The following is a 20621-nucleotide window of genomic DNA, read 5'->3' as shown; positions in this document are numbered from 1 at the left end:
AGGGACCAGGTGGTTAACCTGCAAGCGCTGCCCCAGGAGGAGGCAGACCCAGCCCTGTCGTTGCTGTGTCCGGTGCGCACTTTACGCATCTATTTGGATCGCACGCACAGCTTTAGAATCTCTGAGCAGCTCTTTGTCTGCTTTGGTGCACAGCGGAAAGGAAGCGCTGTCTCCAAGCAGAGGATCGCCCACTGGCTTGTTGACGGCATAACTATGGCATATCTCGCCAAGGACATGCCGCCCCCGGTAGGGCTATGAGCCCATTCTACCAGAAGTGTAGCGGCTTCCTGGGCCCTGGCCAGAGGTGCCTCTCTAACAGACATTTGCAGAGTAGCGGGCTGGGCAATACATTCCTTCGCTTCCACCATGTAACACTGAGAAAACTGAAGAGAGAAAAACAATTTATTTTTTTTGAAGAGAGAAAAACATTTTTTTTATGAGAGAAAAACAATTTTTTTTTTGAAGAGAGAAAAAAAATGTTTGAAGAGAGAGAAAAAAAATTTAAGAGAGAAAAACAAATTTTTTTTTTGAAGAGAGAAAAAAATTTTTTTTTTTTTTGAAGAGAGAAAAAAGTGGTTTTTGAAGAGAGAGAAAAACCCTTTTTTTTAAGAGAGAGAAAATAAATTTTTGAAGAGAGAACAGAAAAGAATTTAAGACTTAGGCTCAGGAAGGAACTGAGACACTCTTTTTTTATTTTTATTATTTTTTTTTTCACTCTTATTTTTATTTTTATTTTTTTCACCGTGCCGTTCGGAGCCTCCGTACAGACAAATTATATAGAAAAGTAAAAATCCCTCACGACGCTGAAACTTCTCCTCTGACTTGCATGCACTGGTCCCCAGTCTGTCAGGAGACAGTTGATATGAGCTCTGCTGTCTTCGCTCTCATTGGCAGTCGCTCGTCATTTGCATAAAGTTTACATTTTCTCAACTTGTCTTGTCGCTCTCCACGGCGATCTCTGTCGCCAACGGCCGGGGCAGCTTGTGTCGCCGGAAGTCGCTGTGCTCTCATTGAAAATGAATAGGATCGTGTTGCTTTCTCGCGCCATGTCGCTGGCAGTGTGAACGCAGGTTTAGGCAGCTGGAACTAAACTGAACTGGTTGGCTTAAGGCCCCTGTATTTATACTACTATTTATATTACTGGAAAGTTCTAGAAAGTTCTAGAAGTTACTCCAAGTTTACTCAGCACTGAATATATCTGGAATGTTCTGGAAAATAGGTAAATTTCTAAATATCACTGTCCTCGTCACAAAAGCAAAGTTTGTGGGGAATAATAGCCATTTTCTATACTTTTGAGGCATAAGCAATTAGGAAATAACACTTACTACCCAGGAACCAAAAAAAAAAAAAAAAAAAACATTTGTTACACGGTGTAATCAAGAAAGAGGTGATCGATTAATTTAAAATAAGATGGAATACATGTCAAAAGGGGAAGACCTTATAACAGGATTCAACCATCAGCGAGTAACCTAGGACGTTATAGGAAAGAGGAAGTAATGATATCTAGATCGAGACTTGGACCTACAGGTGCTAATGCTACTTTGTGTCTGATGGTCAACGCGATTTGGGTCAGTGTGGTGGAATGGAAACAGTAGAACATATTATTTTACAGAGGAAAGGATGGCGTTAAATAATAGAAGGAACTTTTACCCTGGAATGGTTATTAGGAGATGGTTTGCGGAATATTAATGTTTTTAGAGCAGTTATAGCATTTTTGGAAAACACAAGGATTAATGAGCGAATGTGATATAAGTATGTGTGTAAGTATGTATGGTATAGAATAAACATTGGGAATGAAATAATAAATATTAATATTCACATATCCCGATATGATGAGACCTGGGCAATGGGACTGAACACGAAGCAGCCTAGGCCTCTCATGAAGGGATGTTTTATAGAATACATTGCCCATGCTGATTGCACTATGCACTGTAGCTGGCGGTATACACCAACGGTCTGTTACACGCCAGACAAACTACTGAAGAAGAAGAAGAAGAAGAAGAAGAAGGTTTGCGACACCGGAAGCGCGGCACCACTTTTTATTTACAGCAGAGGAAGAGGCACGGAGGTTTGGCGCTGGTTACGCTTCACACTAGATTTGCTTTTGATCCTTATTAGTGTATTTGTGAAAATGGTGCGTATGTGTTCTTTTCCTGGATGTGACAACCGAGAGAAAGCTGTGAGATTACGTCCGAAGGCATTATCGCAGGAGGACAGTCTAACTTTCCACAGATTCCCATTAAATGAGCCATCGAGATTGAGGCAATGGCTGCGTGTTCTTCAAATTGATTTCAGCACACCCATTCAAACGATCAATTCAATGAGGGTGTGCAGTAAGCATTTTTCACCATCTGATTTTAGAGTATTAAAGGGAGGTTCACGACGATTTCTGAAGTCAACAGCTGTTCCTGTGCGAGCTGAGGTATGTGAGGAGATAAATATATAGGGGAAGGAGATTCGAGCTAAACTAATGTTTACAAAAGACATGTATGTTATGTACTGCTGTTGTAGAGCTTCGTCTTTCTCGTTAAAGTATTACTTGTATAATGCATTTCACGTCAGTGTCCACTACATGTGCTTTACAACATATCAAATGGCATGATTTAGGGGGGTGATCCAACTCAGTCCAGTCAAGACCTCGAGGATGCAGACGACGATGGAGACACAAAGATTGTCCCCAGCACAACTAGCTTTGGACAGTGTGAGAAATCTCAGTCAAAAGTCATTTTGATGATAAAAAGACCTGAAGAACTTGGACAACAGACGTACTATGCCCGCCCTCCCATGCACTCCTATCAATCAGTAAGTGCACACACACGACATGTCACGCAAGTTAAAATGGGAAGCTCCGATACCAAAATGTTGGCTTCGGTACAATACCAGCCCTGGTACCTCGGTATCGACACTAACTTGATACTTAGGCAACAAATAAAAAAAAAAAAATATCCTCAGATTTTTGATGAAATTACTCAGAAAAGTATTGACAAAAAGAACTGCATAAAATCTTATAGATAAAAATGCATTTTCTGTTCGAATTTGTCTCGATTCCATGTTAAATGTTTTAATTAAATGTTATGATCAAACTGTGTTTAATCAAATACATACTGTACAGCTTTGATCAAATGAAAATATAATCAATTATAATTAATAATGTTGGGTTAAAAACAAAAAAAGATGCACAACAGAGCTTGACAGCATTTGTTTTTTGTTTTTTTATTTTCTCCCCTTTTCTCCCCAATTTTGGAATGTCCAATTCCCAATGCGCTCTAAGTCCTTGTGGTGGCGTAGAGACTCGTCTCAATCTGGGTGGTGGAGGACGAATCTCAGTTGCCTCTGTCTGAGACCGCCAATCCACGCATCTTATCACGTGGCTTGTTGAGCGCGTTACCGCGGAGACCTAGCGCGTGTGGAGGCTATTCTCCGCACAACTCACCACGCGCCCCACCGAGATTGAGAACCACATTATAGTGACCACGCGGAGGTTAACCCAACGCGACTCTTCCCACCCTAGCAACTGGGCCATTTTGGTTGCTTAGGAGACCTGGCTGGAGTCACTCAGCACGCCCTGGATTCGAACTTGCGACTCCAGGTGTGGTAGTCAACGTCTTTACTTGCTGAGCTACCCAGGCCCCCAAGAGCTTTTAAAGTACTAATGAAAACATTAAATGAAAACAGTCTGATCTGCTGATATTCAGTACTGGTATTCAGCTTTTGCGATATTGCTTACAGATAGTAATACTAATAATATAACCATTTAATATTATATTATTGTTGTTATTATGAGTATTATTGCTACTAGAGCAGCACGATTCCGGATAAATTGAGAATCACGATTTTTTTGCTTAGAATATAGATCATGATTCTCTCACGATTCTGAAGAAAAAAAATGCTTGTGTGATTTACAAAACCTGGACATAAGGGTATTAAACAAAGTAACGTGTAATGTACTAGAGGTTCTGACAAAATGTTCTCCACTTCAATCTATGCTAAAATGCAATAAAGTTGTAAATTTAAAATGTCCTATGTCCACAAGAGGGCGCAACAAATACATTATAAACCAAACAGCACCTTGTGATTATTGCAAAATAAATAATAATAATTCTGTTAAAAAAAGTGCATAAAAATTAATGAAACAATTTAGCATGTTTCTTACAGTAAAAATCAAAACGAGCGGAAAAAAGCTTCATTAACAGTTTTATGTCAACTTAGTTTTGCACTGGTAGGCAAATGTGCAATAAAACACTGTTATTTTACAAAAGTTTTTTTTTTTTTTTTTTTTATAAATATTAATTTAAATTAAAACAATGAGGCCTTCAGTGTTTCTCTTGTAAAACTTTCTTCAAGCTTGTAAAGGAATTATTCAAGAACCAGTATATAAATAGAGAACAGAGTAAACAGTGCTTTAAGTTTTTTTAGCAACAGTAGCAATTAAACGTTTAAAAAATTATAATATCAAACATTAAAAAAGAGTATTTAATGCAAGTGAATGTACTTAAATATTTGACACACTTTACTGTGTGATAGATCTACATTAATGCTGATTTGATGCAGTAAGAATGCCTGGATGCCTATAACAGACATCATGCAGCTTATATACATTTAGACATCGCACAAATTTAACATTTGAAGAATTTGTCCCGTCTGCTTATACATTAACGGCTGTATTTGCTTTAATATATCGTCAAGACAATGCAGATTTAATTTTGTCTGTTTACATGGTAATTCATTAACAGCTGTGTTTACATTAATATCACCTAAAGAGGGGTATTTTGATTAAGAACAGCGCAGAGTCTTGTGCAGGAGTGCTGCATTTATCACAAGACACGAGTGCATGGGCAGACACGCATGTAAGCATTTGAAAGCAGCCGGCTATGATCAAACAGCGCACGGGTAGCGAATTTGTCAGATCTTGGTAATGCTGGTATTTTTCTAGCATCGGTTTAGCATTATAATATTGAACTGAACAGAAATTATGTCACACTCCTAGCTAATCGTGGCTGCACCCTGCAGTTTGTAAAGCACTGTGCTGGACAAACGTCTTTGGCCATTGCGTTTTAGTTTATTCAGTGTCTCGTACAGGAGTGCTGTATTTTGTAGATGCCATATAAAGTTTAAAAGATCAACATTTAAAAACACGTCTTGAAGTGAATTTCTCATTTAAATTTGACCGCCTTACAAATGCATGCCACTGGAACGTTAATATACATTGCAGAATCATTGTTATTTAGAAATGAGATCGCATGGGTGTTTGAATCGAGATCGCAATCTTTTAATGATTAATTGTGCAACTCTAATTGCTACTACTTTGAATATTACACTTTTATACAGTAGTAATATTTTTCTGTCGTAATGTCTTCAATTTCACGCATCCAGTTAAATAAAGCCCTCATTTCAGCTGGACTTCTATTTTGAAAGACCTTTGAAGTTCTTCCTGTTTTTGAAGGGTTCATTATCTCAAACTTCCCGCGACTCGCGAGCTGAAATCTCCAGTGGAAAAGGGTAATTTGAGAGTTCACAGCCATTTATACACTAAGCACACTGCTCTGCGGCTCTGCAGATGGATACTGTTGGACACACTTCATGAAAATCAAGCAGTAGATGTGTGTGTGTGTGTGTGTGTGCACGCGCCTGTGTGTGTGAAGGAGATGACGGAGCAGATCGGAGCCTCTCTTTCATTCTGTGGCGTGCAGCACGTGACTATATTAATGAAATGACATTAATGCCTTTTTACGCCATGGTTTTTATTGTATTTTGTGTTACTCAAAACATCACTTCAACTGCCTATCTATCTCATTAATTTTCTGCCATATAGAATAAACCAACACAGACTGAACAGCAATCTGAAGAAAGTTTTGACCAAGATGTCAAAATGGTTGCTGTAGATTCTTCATCAGATGAGAAGGATGTCAGTTTTGCTCCTCTGAGTTCAACTCCAAGTCCAATAACAGAGGACGAGGACGAGGAAGAGGAAGAAAATGTACATAAGGAAGAACGTAAGTGGCTGGTCAACGAGTCCAGTTTGATGGAGCTTTTCAGGATCTGCCATCAATGCGGAGGACCAGTCACAGAAACGAAAACATTAAACTCGGGGAGCCTCATCTGTGTTCAATGGGAATGTTTAAATGGACATCAAGGGCTCTGGAGTTCAAGCCCTGATGTTCAGGGAATGCCTGCAAACGACCTACTTGTGGCAGCGTGTACGGTGTTCACTGGAGCAACGTATGCAGACATCGCTGATTGGGCTTCCCTGCTGAACCTTCAAGTGCCAGATAAAACTGCTTTCTATGCTATCCAGTCATCATACCTCACCCCTGTCATAGATGCCACATACAGAGAACAACAGGCAGAACTGCTAAACATCTTGCGTATGCAAAACATACTACAAAAAGGAGTGCATTTATCAGGGGATGGGAGATCAGACAGGTAATTAGATATGTAATATTTGTGTACATATCACAGAACAGAAACAGTTTGTGGCTTGTAACAACAGTTTGTTTGTTTTTTGTTTTTTTCTCTCTCCATTCTCTACTCCTTACAGTCCAGGATTCTCTGCCAAATACAACACGTACAGTTTAATGGATGATACAACCGATCAGATAGTACACTTCGAGTTGGTGCAGGTCAGTGTACATGCAGGTCATTTTAAAACGTTTTGGGTATTTGAAATCCTGTGAGATTTTTTTTTTCCTTTTTTAACCCTTTAAGCTCGGATGGGCCCAAGAGAAAGAAAATAATTATTAAAATATTAAGAACTACAGTCATGACCAATACAAAATAGGTTTAGTTTTAAAGCTTAGAAGCTGTACTCTGTACTGGGATAAAAAGAAAAGCTTTTTCAGAGCTACCGTATTTACACCCTGAGATATATAATACAAAATCAGAAAAATAAGAAAAGAAGTTCAATGCATGTAGGTATTATGATTAAAACTGAACAAGTGCTTTGAAATTTGCAGACAAATCAGAAGTGTTCCGCTTTGATAATTTATAAATAATTTTGCACTGCACACGTTATTGTAATCAGTAAAAACATCATACTGATCAAATAGCCATGTATCATTTGTCATTGGAAATCTCTCAAAGAGTAAAATACAACCAACCTATTTTTTTTACTCAGACAAAAATATAGCGAGTAATAGCTACATGTACAACATAGTACATGTCTTTGACATACGTTACATGTAAACAGGTGTTACTTATGTGCCGCGTTTTCGATTATAACTTCACCAAAAATAAGCCAGACATAAAATATCACTTAGTATTACTTAGAGGAGATGATTATCTTTAAAACACAACATATTCAGATGCATAGATCATTAGATAATCCTCATGGAGCACAATGTGCACAAATTACATAATGTGCTATCTGTCTAAAAACACGTTAGCTTTCCTGGATCAGATGACTTCATCTGAAATGTAGTACGATGTCCAGCATCATGGAAGGCTAAACCAATTGTATTAGGATTCAGATCACTGCAACCAGAGGTGGAAGTAGGGCTGGGAATTGCCACAGACCTCCCGATTCGATATCACAATGATATTTCCTAGCCGATTTGATATGTATCGTGATATTGCGATTTGATGTTTTGATATAAAAACGTCATAAAAAGATAAAAACTTGTTGTAGCATTAAGATAAAAATCTATTTTACATCAGGGAGACTATTTTAAAATCGTTTGGCTCAAGAAACGCGATTTGTAACAGAATCTATTTTTTTTCCCCCAGCCCTAGGTGGAAGTCATTCAAATATGGACAGAGAGGATCATTCACTCTAATTACATATGGCCACCAGGAGATAGAACATACCTTTAGTCATTGTTGTACTTGCATGTGTAATTAGTTCTTATGTACAATTATGTATTATTTGTTTGGAGAAGTTTTTGGACACTACGATAAATTATATTTGTAATGCTAGAACTGTAACGAGTGGCTGCTGGCAATGACGAAGACGATGACGTGACGAACCCAAGTGCAGTTTATTTCCAAACGTGAAAACCAATAACCCTAACTATAAATGTGAACAAAACAAAACTTAAACGACTTGACTTGACTATGGACTACGATACATTAACAATACCTGACACTAGACAATGGCAAACATGAGGGCTTAAATACAAGGACATGGGTAACAGGTAAACAAGACAACCAATCACAAGACTAAACTATAAACAAGATAACAAGACTAAATGAAATTAAACCAATGAAAAGACAAGACTAATAACAAAGTAATCAAACAATGAACCAATGAAAACAAGACACATGAACAGGGGAAACACATGACAAGATCACATGAGGGAACAGGAAATTACATGACAGGAACAGGAAATATACTTGGAAAAAAAAAAAGACATGAAAACAAGAACAAAACACATAAACATGACAATAACTTTTGATTGCTTTGTTGAATCAACATTTTGATTCAACAATTTCACTCGGGTACAGATGACATGATTGGGTATGCCGTTGAAACAGGAAATCTTTAAACACATCTTTCGAGCTTAATGGGTTAACCACAGACATATTTATGTTATAGTTATGCGTTCATATAGCCTTTATTTAAAATGATAATAGCTTATTTATTCAGTGCCAGGACAAACAATTCTTAAAGTTGAATTATGATTGAACATTATTTGTCATACAGTATTAGTATGTCTCATATTGTTAGTATTGGGTTTTTATTTATTTTTTTATACAGGTTGCAGAAGCATCTAGCTCCGTTGCTATGGAGCCCATAGGTTTCAAGAGAGGTCTGAACAAACTTTTGGATCAGGGCATTAAAATAGAGGTGATGACTACGGACAGATCACCATCCTTAATGAAGATTATGCAGGTGGATTATCCGGATATTCACCATGAGTTTGACATTTGGCATGTTGTCAAAGGTATGTCAATGTTGCATGCTTAATCATCCTAGTGTAGGGCTGATCGATTTGGACAAAAAAATCTGATTGCAGTTGTTTTGAAGAATATTGCAATTTCATTTGCAATATGATTAACATAAAAAAATAGTGATCCTTTTGATCAAAATGATGTAATGGGCAAACATGCTGTACTGGCAATAGAAATATTATTCAAGAAAGGGTGTTCATGTCACATTAACTTTGTACCAACTTTGTAATAGGGTCTCAGCCCACTTTTCATAAAAAAAATATATTTTTGTATATTAATTAGGGCTGTCATTATAATTCATATTGTGACAACAGACAAGTAAATTGAATTGAATACGGACACATTCAACGCCTGTGCACAACAACTGCTTCAAAGTACTCTTTATTACAGTTTATAGCAGGCGCATGCAACAACGACATACACAGATGAGGACTATCAGTGTTTAGTAAAACTGGGCTGGACGAGGCACAGTTAGCCAGGGCAGTCTTTAGTGGGGAAAAAGGTGGTGACAGTTCTAGGGGCCCACAGCCCAGGGGGGCCCACAATAGCTATAGGCCCCTACATTATGACCATAAATAATCATATAGATACAGCTTGTATGCCTAAAGGCCAAAGTATACTTTAGGTGTCCATGTTGTGGAAAGCTCCGCGCACAGTATGTGTGATGCAGATTGCGTCATCAGCACAGCTGCTCAGCTTGACCGCATGGCGCCTACATTTTCTTGACTCGCACATGTGGTTCTCATCTGTGCGCGTCATCTGTGCATCCGCTGGCCATTGACTGTACTAAAAGAGTGTCACAAAGCAGTTGTAGTGCACGTGCGTCGAATGCGTTCCTATTCGTTTGCATCAGAAAAGTATACTCGGAAAGGCAACACGGTCAGCCGGGTGCGATCCGATCCGGAACGCGCATAAACGAAGTATATCTGGGCCTTTTGAGTTAAATCAAAACCACAAAAACGTGCAATATTGGTGAAATAAGTCTCCAAATCAATGTCACCCATCTCCCGTCCTTCAGAATGATTTAGTCCCAATTGTTTGCTTGTGATTAATAGGAAATGATTAGTCGATGTTATCGACAACGTTACCAATAAAAAATGTTCGACAAAAATTTCCATTGTCGAATAGTCGTTTGATCTAATTTAACGTAACATGAGATCACATTAAACTAATGATGGCGCGAGAGAAGCACCGCAGCTTGCGCCTGATTGTGGAGAGGATGAACACAGCTCACAGTCCAGATGCACTACAGACTTTCCAACCAGCTTCAGGTGATGTAGATCGTATGAGGGAATTCTACAAAAATACAAAATAAGTAAATACAGAAGCACTCTCGTTGTGAAATAAAGCAGAGCCAGAGCTGCCTTTCCGTTTAAGCGAAATTTGCGTGTTGAGCACCTTTAAAGGAAACACCTCGGCGTTATAATGTATCTTTAATGCATCCTTTATTAAAGTTCAAATAATAAGGAAGCATGTCATGTTAATAAGTACAAACTGGCAAATCTCTGTGCGTTAAGCGCCGCTTCTATGAGTCACTTGAAGTGACCCGATCTAAGGGGGAGAGATTGAAACTGCACCCGGCTGATTCACTGTCTGGTGCGGGGACACTCGTCCCCCTCGCGCGCTTGCTGTAGCAAGATTATAACGTTATGGCTCGCGGTCTAGTGAATAATACATAATACATATGTGTTGCGATGTTCTCCTTATCGTGAAGGAAACCTGCAATATACAGCTCTATTAAGCAGAGAGAGTTTGTTTTTTGTGAGTTAAAGATGGATCGAAGTGAACAAAAAGGTGAGAGAGTATAAAGTCTTCACCCTTTATACACTGCAACAAAATACTTTTTTTATTTTTTATTTGTTGTTTTGGCTTGTTTTCCAATATAAATATCTAAAACCTCTTTAAAACAATGTACATTTACTTCACGAGTTATACTGCAGAAGAAAAACTTATCTGAGAATGATGAATATAGTATTAAATATTTTAAAATATCCTTAAAACAAGATACATTTACCTGAGAAGCAACATATAAAATATTTAGACATGCTTTCAGAGAATGTATGTTGAAAATAAGTCTATTTTGTCTTTACTGCACTGGCAGATGAATAAACAAGTGAAAAAATACACTTGTATACAAAATTATATTCAAGATAAATTTTCTTCGCATCGATATATCAAAATGACAGTTGTGATGGAATCACATCAACACTGAATTGTGTCAACATATTTATAATGTACAGTCTATGTTATAAACAGCTACTGTCATCATCCACCAAATTTAGCTAACAGCTATTGATAAAGCTGGCTAGCTAACTAACGCTGACATAGGCTATCGTATAAATGCAGTTAAAGTATCATGCAAAGAAAAGTGATTACTTCAAACTACAGTCTCTCATAATCAGACCTATATCCACACTTTGTTTTAGCCCTGTTCCAGCACTGGAGAGTCAAATATAATATACAGTCTCAAAGTTTGTATTAAAACAATCATAACTGTGTAATTTTAATTATGCTACCTCATCTGTCAGCATGATGCCGGTGGATCACGTTCAGTCTCTTTGTACGTTACGTCATTGTTTTGGTCGATGCTCACTCGCTTGCGTCCCTATGGAGTGTGTGCACGAGCACGAGCTGGCTGCAGTTCACTTAACGGCCACAGGTGTCATTAATAACAAGGGTTTCTGAATCTTACATACTGCACATTTAATAAAAAAGTATTTTTTTTCCCTTTAATTCAGTGAATGTCATTTAGAGGTATTTTTAAAATGTGATTTTGTCCTCTTTATTGTTACTAAGCACGTTTAATAAAACCTTTTAACTTGAGGCACAAGCTGAATAGTCGGTTAAGAGCTGATGATTAACTGTTGCAATAATCGCCTGAATAGTCGAATAATTGTTCTAATAATTGTTAGATTAGTTGATTATCAAAATAATCGTTAGTTGCAGCCCTAGTGCTTAATATAAATTACCTTAGGATGACAAACAGCTAAGCGACCCAACAAACTGAAAAGTCCTGCCCCAACCCATGAACGCCACCAATCAGCGTTCAGAACATTGACGCTGTTCTGAGAACAGTTTTGTTTTCCACTATGGTGAATCTGCATAGTGAGACTGACGCAAAGTTAAAGTAGTGGAAATTAGAGGTAGATCAGTTTGACAGATTATTCGTGACAATAGTTGCTTTTTAGAACTATCGGTTATCGGCAAAAATCTATGCAATTTATGCAATTATTGATTAAAAAAAAAAAAAAATACTTTTTTTTTTTTTATTCCTCAGTGTTCCTCTGATTGTTACGTTTTTTTAAATTGATGCGAGGGCATTCAAAGAAAAATGCGACTATATGGAAACGTCCCTCGTCAGCACGTCGTGTTTTCAACTTCATATATTATGAATACAAATAATAATATATAGGCTAAAACAAGCTTAATTTGGTAAATATTAAATATAGAGCATTGTAACAGATCCAAGTCTCAATTTCAAAAAAGTCCCTGGTGTGTTTCAGGCTTGTTTAGTGTTAAAAACCCCACGTTATGCATCCAATCTTATTTTTTTATAATTATTACTGCAATTTTGGTTGGAAAACAAAAAACTACATCTGGGATTTTATATATTTTTGATTTTGGCCTCTAAGAAAATGTTGTAACATTAATCGATTATCTGCATTTTCCACCACCTTAGTAATCGGTATCGGCAAAATCCACTATCGGTCGACCTTTAGTGGAAATGACTGGAGAATGAGAAAGACACACACTAGAAAGTATGAGAAAAAAAAAAAAACAATTCTGCATACCAGAAACAAGTGGAAATGAATGAGCCCAAGAGAACTGCAGGAGCCCAGTCTATCAAGACATTCTTTTCCAAGACAGTTTAGTGCACAGTAGGGATGTCAAACAGAATGGACCCTGATCGTTTCGCGGGAGCAGGACACCCTACCGGCACCTTATAACAGCTGCCGGTACATAAGAATAGCTTTTGGTTTTGTAACGGCACGTTTGCTTTATTGCCGGTGCCTTCCCACTTCTAGCACTTGTCAAAATCCCAGTCTTGGCAAGTCGGTTTGTATTAAAAAAAAAAAAATCAGATGTGTGTCAAAACACTGGATGCAGTAGGCTTTGCAGTGTAAATGTAGCAATACAGACCTGCCACTGTCTGATATGGTTTTACTTTGACAACAAGATTCTGCAGTATTCAATTCAAATATAATTGTAATTTGTAATATATTATTGTTATTATAGTTAATAATATAGTTATACAATTATAAAACTTAAATTGTAATTTTTTTTACTTTAAATTTCTCTGGCTTTTATTTTGGTGGATCACTACAGGAAGAACCCTGCATGTGCTCTGTGTGTCAACAACAGAGCAGTGCTCATTCACTGAAGCGTGCTGTGCATGCAGACTGTAGTGATGGGAGAAACAAAGCTTTTCGAAACTTTGAATTAATTGAACCAATTAATGCAAAAAGATTTACTGTTTCAAAGCACTCGAAAAACCACACTCTAAGTACATCTGCTGGTCATAGGCGTGTAAATGCAATGGGAGCACTCGAGGCAAAAACAGTTACAATGACACAATGCATTGGAAATTATTTACTGCCCTGTATTTGTCATATATTTTCTTGTTAATCTAGAATATCCTGGAATAAACAGAATGGAATCTTTGCAGAATATGTAGACCTTAATATATAAGGGTGTGTAGGCATTATCATGTATGATAAAACAAATGAATCTCTTTAAATATCACAAAGTATCTATGTCTCGCTCAAAAGTCTCTCATAAACACTTTTTCCGGTGGGAACACAACTCAAGGATACTGACAGGGATTTTAAAATGACTGAATTAACATCAGCAACTCTTGTTTAAATCAGTCTGATTTAATGGACCTAAGTTATTACAAAACTGACTCAAGATCAGTTACAGCCTGCATTTAACAATGTTCCAGGGTTAAACTGTAGGAACAAAGCCCCCTAGCATCCAGACGTGAAACATTTAGAAACAGTATGACGTAACATCCTCGTTTGCTGAAATATCATGACTTGTCCAGTTTGATGCACAGTCCGAAGCACTTGTTTGAAACGAATGTTTCATAAAGATTCCGAAGCTTCATGAAGCAGTTTTTCTAAAGTGCCCGTCAGTAGCAAACTGTATATTTACTTATTTAACGCATCCTTTGCGATTCACAAAACTATTGTATGGCTTCAAAAGTCTTTGAATATAATGCACAAGTCAAATGGCTACTTAATGGCGCTTTTATGCTTTAATGTCATATTGGAGCTTGACACTAACGACCATGACGCACAATAACACACAGTACCGGAGTACTAGAAAATGCTCTTTATTAATGCGCTAATGCACTTCTGGGGATGTGGACTTTAATGTGCAACATAAACAATGCTTTTTCTCCATGTGAGTGTTTTATGTTTCTGTTCAAATTCTCGGCCAATATTTATGGCCTTTTTTCTCCAGGATAGGGATGAACGATTAATCGAAGAAAAACAAACATCTAAATCAAGATATATGACCTAATATTGTGATTTAGATTTTATTTTGATTGATTGTTCAGCCCAAACCTGGTGCATGCCACCATGTCAGGGATTGCAGTCCCCAGACAATACATAAAGCATATTTATTTCTACAGCAGCTGACAGTTGCTGATTTAGCTTACACAAACACTACTTCAAGAAAACCCATACTGTTACTGATCATGGCATGATAAAGAGAATGAAAGTTGTGCTGTTTTTGACAGGGTTCTTCAAAAAATTGTTGTCGTTGTCAAGACGAAAGGGGAACCAAGAAGTCCAGCCCTGGATCAAATCAATATGCAACCATTTGTGGTATGCATGTGCAACATGTGGAGGTAACCCTGATGTAAGTAGTAAAATTATTTGCAGTTTACACTCACTGAGCACTTTATTAGGAACACTATGGTCCTAATAATGTCCCCGACGTGGTCTTCTGCAGTTGTAGCTCAGTCGCCTCAAGGATCGACGTGTTGTGCATTCTGAGATGCTATTCTGCTCACTACAGTTGTACAGAGTGGTTATCTGAGTTACCGTAGCCTTTCTGTCAGCTCAAACCAGTCTGGCCATTCTCCATCTGTCCGCAGAACTGCCACTCACTGGATGTTTTTGGTTTTTGGCAACATTCTGAGTAAACTCTAGAGACTGTTGTGTGTGAAATTCCCAGGAGATCAGCAGTTACAGAAATACTCAAACCAGCCCGTCTGGCACCAACAATCATGCCACGGTCGAAATCACTGAGTTCACATTTTCCCCATTCTGATGGTTGATGTGAACATTAACTGAAGCTCCTGACCCGTATCTGCATGATTTTATGCATTGCACTGCTCCACACAATTGGCTTTGATAATCGCATGAATGAATAGGTGTACAGGTGTTCCTTATAAAGTGCTCAATGAGTGTATATGATAACGTTGTTATGACCTTTTTAAATTTTCAGTAGTAATTTTGTTAATTTTTTATCAGATCTTGACCAAAAAGTGGAAGTTCCTCCTGCATCACATTTGTGGTGTACACAGCTGGATGGAAGATGGAATACAGCACAAATGTCTCCACAGTGACCTCAGTCCTGACCAGCAGCGGCGAAAGAAATGGCTTCGAAAAGAGTCCCGTGCCTTCCAGTCACTGTCGTCTCTTGTCTTGCATGAAGGTTTCCTAAAGGACCTGAGGCAAATGGCCCTTTTCAAGCATACAAGTAAGTTATTCCTCCTTTACAGTTTGTCATAGTTTACATGGCAAGTGATCATTGTGGAACACCAGACTGAAAATATTCTCTCTTTTTCTCAGACAAGCTTGAGGCATTTCATTCTGTTCTGCTGAAATACTGTCAAAAGAACCTGCACTTTCACTATTCCTCCATGTTTGCTCGTACGCAACTAGCTGTCCTTGACCACAATGAGAGTGTACGCCATCAACAGGCCACAGCCAGCACTGGTAAGTGGTCAACAACACAACACTGTGTGTGTTCAATGAAAAACATTCTGAATATTTAGTTAAATACTAGTAAGTTATTCAAAAAATAAATAAATAAATGCAATTCACAAAAAAACTGTTACTTGAATAAACCTTTTACTATGAGGAACAACGCTATCAGAAAGTCATTATAATATTTTTTTGGCGCTAAAAGTACAAAATAATAATAAAAAAAATCTTTTGAAAAAAGTAATGTTTGCATAAGTGGTATGGAATAATCTTTTATTATTTCATTAAAAAAAAATAAGCAGTGGAACAATTTTTTTTATATTATTAATATATACAGAAAAAATTGTCGATCAAATTAACAGAACATGCAGAGAGGAGCCCTTTACACCCTCATGACTGTGTGTAAAGATAAGATGATTTTTTTCATATGAAGTTACCATAAGAGAACTTTATATTCGCAACTCAAAAATTCACAAAATTTTTAAATCAATAAATAGTTTTTGCTATAAATGTTTTTTTTAAAAATGTATGAAACCAACATGGACACAACGATTACATTTCTACGTACTTGACGCATGTTTAAAAAGTAAAAGCAATGACCAAATTATATTGTGATGTACTTGTGTCAGGTATTATACTTGTGTCAGTCTTAAATGGTAAATTAATTTTGTCTTTTTGTAGGCAATATTGTTTTCCCCAACAACTCCAAAGAGTGGGTGGTCAAAAATCCAACTACCCCAAATTTCCAAAATGTTCTGGTTCATAAAGTTCTACAGCGGCTCGAGGACCCCACTATCCTGTTCCAGGACCAGTTTCTCTCAGTTGGCTCTTCCCCAACTACCACCATAGCACAGAAACAAGCCAAGGAAGAAGCTATTTCACTGCCTGTGTAGGTTTAGCAAGTAAATCACTATTAATCATATTCAAAACTTGAAATAATTTTGAATTATTTTCACCTTGAATAAAAAAAATACTGTAATTTTCTCTATGAATATAAACATTCTATTTGGATATGTCTTTGCTTCCTATTGATGCATCTGAGAATGTTGAATGTGGAACAGTGCCATAGTAATCAAATATTAGCAAGTGTATTACAATGATGTAAAAAGGTAACATTTGGGACAGAGATGAAGTCCTATTCCTAAGAGAGTTACTGGCATAGTCCTTGTGTAATACCTACTGTTAAAAGTATGATAATTTAGTAAAGTGTAATACTTCCATAAAATAATATTTATTCAGAATTATCAGTAAAGCATTGGAAAAAAGATAATGGTAAAATAATTTATAAGTGAACACTTTGCATGCTAAATCAGTCCAAAAGCTTCTTTGGCGTCTTTGAGTCCACCGTATAGTCCATTGAAGGATGAGGTATCTCTTGCTTACAGCTCTGACAACATGGTACAAAAGAACTTTCCTGTTCTGTCTACCTAGTTTTTTGCCTTTAGCATCCAATCCAAAACAACCCAGTTTGCCATCAGTCCGCACTGACTGTAAAATGGAAAACAAATGCGAGATGAAACACCACATTAGCCTTAATATGTTCCTCTCAATACATGCTTACTCTACAGACTTTCATTGCAGACTTTCTGCTGCTGGTGTCAGTGCTAATATCACCTAGTCTGCAGTGCTCTCTGTCTTACTGAGGCTTCAACTCCGGTTCGAATAAATAAGGCTGGGCAAAAAATGCATCTGCTGTTCCACGTCAAAATTGTCAGGAATCTTTGTTTACAATTGTGTCCTTTGTTGTATATAGCGCTGTGCTTCTAGTTGTATCAAAATCCATGTTTATTTTCGCGTGAACATGCAAACACGCCAAGCAGAGCAAGGGCGAATGTCAAGATTTTTAGTGAATAATAACTGTCTGTTTCTCAACCAAACCTATCGTATTGCTTCAAAAGATTTGGAATATACCACTTGGGAAAATCAGATGACTAAAGAGCATATACCATTAATTAATACCCTATATTAGAGTTTGCACAAGATCTGCTATTACAACGTTTTTTTTTTTTTTACGTTGTTAATACTCAGTCTGCGGAAGCAATTCGATTACTTTGTGTGATGAAAACCCCATTGTAACATCACAAAGACTGCATTATGACATCGCAGAGGCCCCATTATGACATCAGAAAGACTTTATGACATCATAGATCCACCATTATGACATCATAGAGGCAGAATATCACTCACTTTATCTCGATAATCCCCTGTAATTGGATGTTTTTCTTGCTGAATAAATTTATGGATGACTACGAATATCGCATTTCTACAATGCCAGTGGTAAGTGAGAACCTTTGCACTTACGTGATGCTGCATTATTCCGTTATGCGGAAGCGCAAGATAAACTCTAAAATTGCTGCGCCTTTAGTGCATATTTAACCCTTTCCCAGGGCTGTAGTCAGTGAAATCCATATAAACAGTGCTGGGTAGATTGCTTATAAATTGTAATCTGGTATTGCTTCCAAATTACATGACTAAAATTATAGTCAGTAACATTATCTCTTGGATTACATTTTTAAGGTAATCTGCTCTGATTTCTTTTGGATTACTTCTGTCCTAATTATTGGTTATTTGATGTCACGCATTTGAGTAGGATAAGTTTGTACCATTTTGACAGTGTTGCTTGAATGCATTAAAAATCAGAATTTATATGGTTTTTATTAATTTTTTTGGTTGTTATCAGCCTGTTTCTGATTTAAAAGAGGCACTTGAAATGTTCTTAATCTAGCAGTTTTGTATTACAAACACCATCCCTGCGTGATTAAAGATCAGACCAGTTATATTTGTGTCAGCATCACAAAAAAAGCAAAAGCGCATTCATGTACATTTTTGAAGCAGAGTACAAAAGCAGATCACAAAACTAAAACTAACTTTACTGCACTAATGCAATCTTAAGTACCTATAGTAACTGCCTATATACAGCTCTGGAAAAATTAAGAGACCACTGCAAAATGACCAGTTTCTCTGGATTTACTATTTATAGGTATGTGTTTGAGTAAAATAAAAAACAAATACAGGTGCATCTCAAATTAGAATGTCGTGGAAAAGTTCATTTATTTCAGCAATTCAACTCAAATTGTGAAACTCGTGTATTAAATAAATTCAATGCACACAGACTGAAGTAGTTTGAGTCTTTGGTTCTTTTAATTGTGATGATTTTGGCTCACATTTAACAAAAACCCACCAATTCACTATCTCAACAAATTAGAATACATCATAAGACCAATAAAAAAAAAAACATTTTTAGTGAATTGTTGGCCTTCTGGAAAGTATGTTCATTTACTGTATATGTGCTCAATACTTGGTAGGGGCTCCTTTTGCTTTAATTACTGCCTCAATTCAGCGTGGCATGGAGGTGTTCAGTTTGTGGCACTGCTGAGGTGGTATGGAAGCCCAGGTTTCTTTGACAGTGGCCTTCAGCTCATCTGCATTTTTTGGTCTCTTGTTTCTCATTTTCCTCTTGACAATACCCCATAGATTCTCTATGGGGTTCAGGTCTGGTGAGTTTGCTGGCCAGTCAAGCACACCAACACCATGGTCATTTAACCAACTTTTGGTGCTTTTGGCAGTGTGGGCAGGTGCCAAATCCTGCTGGAAAATGAAATCAGCATCTTTAAAAAGCTGGTCAGCAGAAGGAAGCCTGAAGTGCTCCAAACTTTCTTGGTAAACGGGTGCAGTGACTTTGGTTTTCAAAAAACACAATGGACCAACACCAGCAGATGACATTGCACCCCAAATCATCACAGACTGTGGAAACTTAACACTGGACTTCAAGCAACTTGGGCTATGAGCTTCTCCACCCTTCCTTCAGACTCTAGGACCTTGGTTTCCAAATGAAATACAAAACTTGCTCTCATCTGAAAAGAGGACTTTGGACCACTGGGCAACAGTCCAGTTCTTCTTCTCCTTAGCCCAGGTAAGACGCCTCTGACGTTGTCTGTGGTTCAGGAGTGGCTTAACAAGAGGAATACAACAACTGTAGCCAAATTCCTTGACACGTCTGTGTGTGGTGGCTCTTGATGCCTTGACCCCAGCCTCAGTCCATTCCTTGTGAAGTTCACCCAAATTCTTGAATCGATTTTGCTTGACAATCATAAGGCTGCGGTTCTCTTGGTTGGTTGTGCATCTTTTTCTTCCACACTTTTTCCTTCCACTCAACTTTCTGTTAACATGCTTGGATACAGCACTCTGTGAACAGCCAGCTTCTTTGGCAATGAATGTTTGTGGCTTACCCTCCTTGTGAAGGGTGTCAATGATTGTCTTCTGGATAACTGTCAGATCAGCAGTCTTCCCCATGATTGTGTAGCCTAGTGAACCAAATTGAGAGACCATTTTGAAGGCTCAGGAAACCTTTGCAGGTGTTTTGAGTTGATTAGCTGATTGGCATGTCACCATATTCTAATTTGTTGAGATAGTGAATTGGTGGGTTTTTGTTAAATGTGAGCCAAAATCATCACAATTAAAAGAACCAAAGACTTAAACTACTTCAGTCTGTGTGCATTGAATTTATTTAATACACGAGTTTCACAATTTGAGTTGAATTACTGAAATAAATGAACTTTTCCACGACATTCTAATTTATTGAGATGCACCTGTATATATATTCTATAAAGTACTGACAATATTTCTCCCAAATTCCAAATAACAATATTGTCATTTAGAGCATTTATTTGCAGAAAAATACAACTGGTCAAAATAAAAAAGATGCAGTGTTTTCAGACCTCAAATAATGCAAAGAAAACAAGTTAATAAAATCAATATTTGGTGGAATAACCCTGATTTTCAGTCACCGCTTTC

General features: G+C 37.4%; 1 protein-coding gene across 3 annotated transcripts in view; it reads left to right on the top strand.

Annotated features, from left to right (window-relative positions):
* The first annotated feature begins 2002 nt into the window (after positions 1–2002).
* Positions 2003–20621, top strand: part of LOC127454857 (uncharacterized) — a 26876-nt gene continuing 8257 nt past the window's right edge. For all 3 annotated transcript variants that reach the window (XM_051722334.1, XM_051722335.1, XM_051722333.1), the window contains exons 1-9: positions 2003–2422; positions 2608–2802; positions 5813–6423; positions 6539–6620; positions 8693–8879; positions 14633–14754; positions 15372–15600; positions 15693–15839; positions 16509–16716. In XM_051722334.1, the coding sequence (XP_051578294.1) occupies positions 2132–2422; positions 2608–2802; positions 5813–6423; positions 6539–6620; positions 8693–8879; positions 14633–14754; positions 15372–15600; positions 15693–15839; positions 16509–16716 (2072 nt within the window). In that variant the 5' untranslated portion in view covers positions 2003–2131. The remainder of the gene's footprint in view (positions 2423–2607; positions 2803–5812; positions 6424–6538; positions 6621–8692; positions 8880–14632; positions 14755–15371; positions 15601–15692; positions 15840–16508; positions 16717–20621) is intronic.

Source organism: Myxocyprinus asiaticus, chromosome 17 (assembly GCF_019703515.2).
Source record: "Myxocyprinus asiaticus isolate MX2 ecotype Aquarium Trade chromosome 17, UBuf_Myxa_2, whole genome shotgun sequence".
NCBI lineage: Eukaryota > Metazoa > Chordata > Actinopteri > Cypriniformes > Catostomidae > Myxocyprinus > Myxocyprinus asiaticus.
Note: the sequence above shows the minus strand (reverse complement) of the source record. Positions and strands in the feature narration are given on the sequence as shown.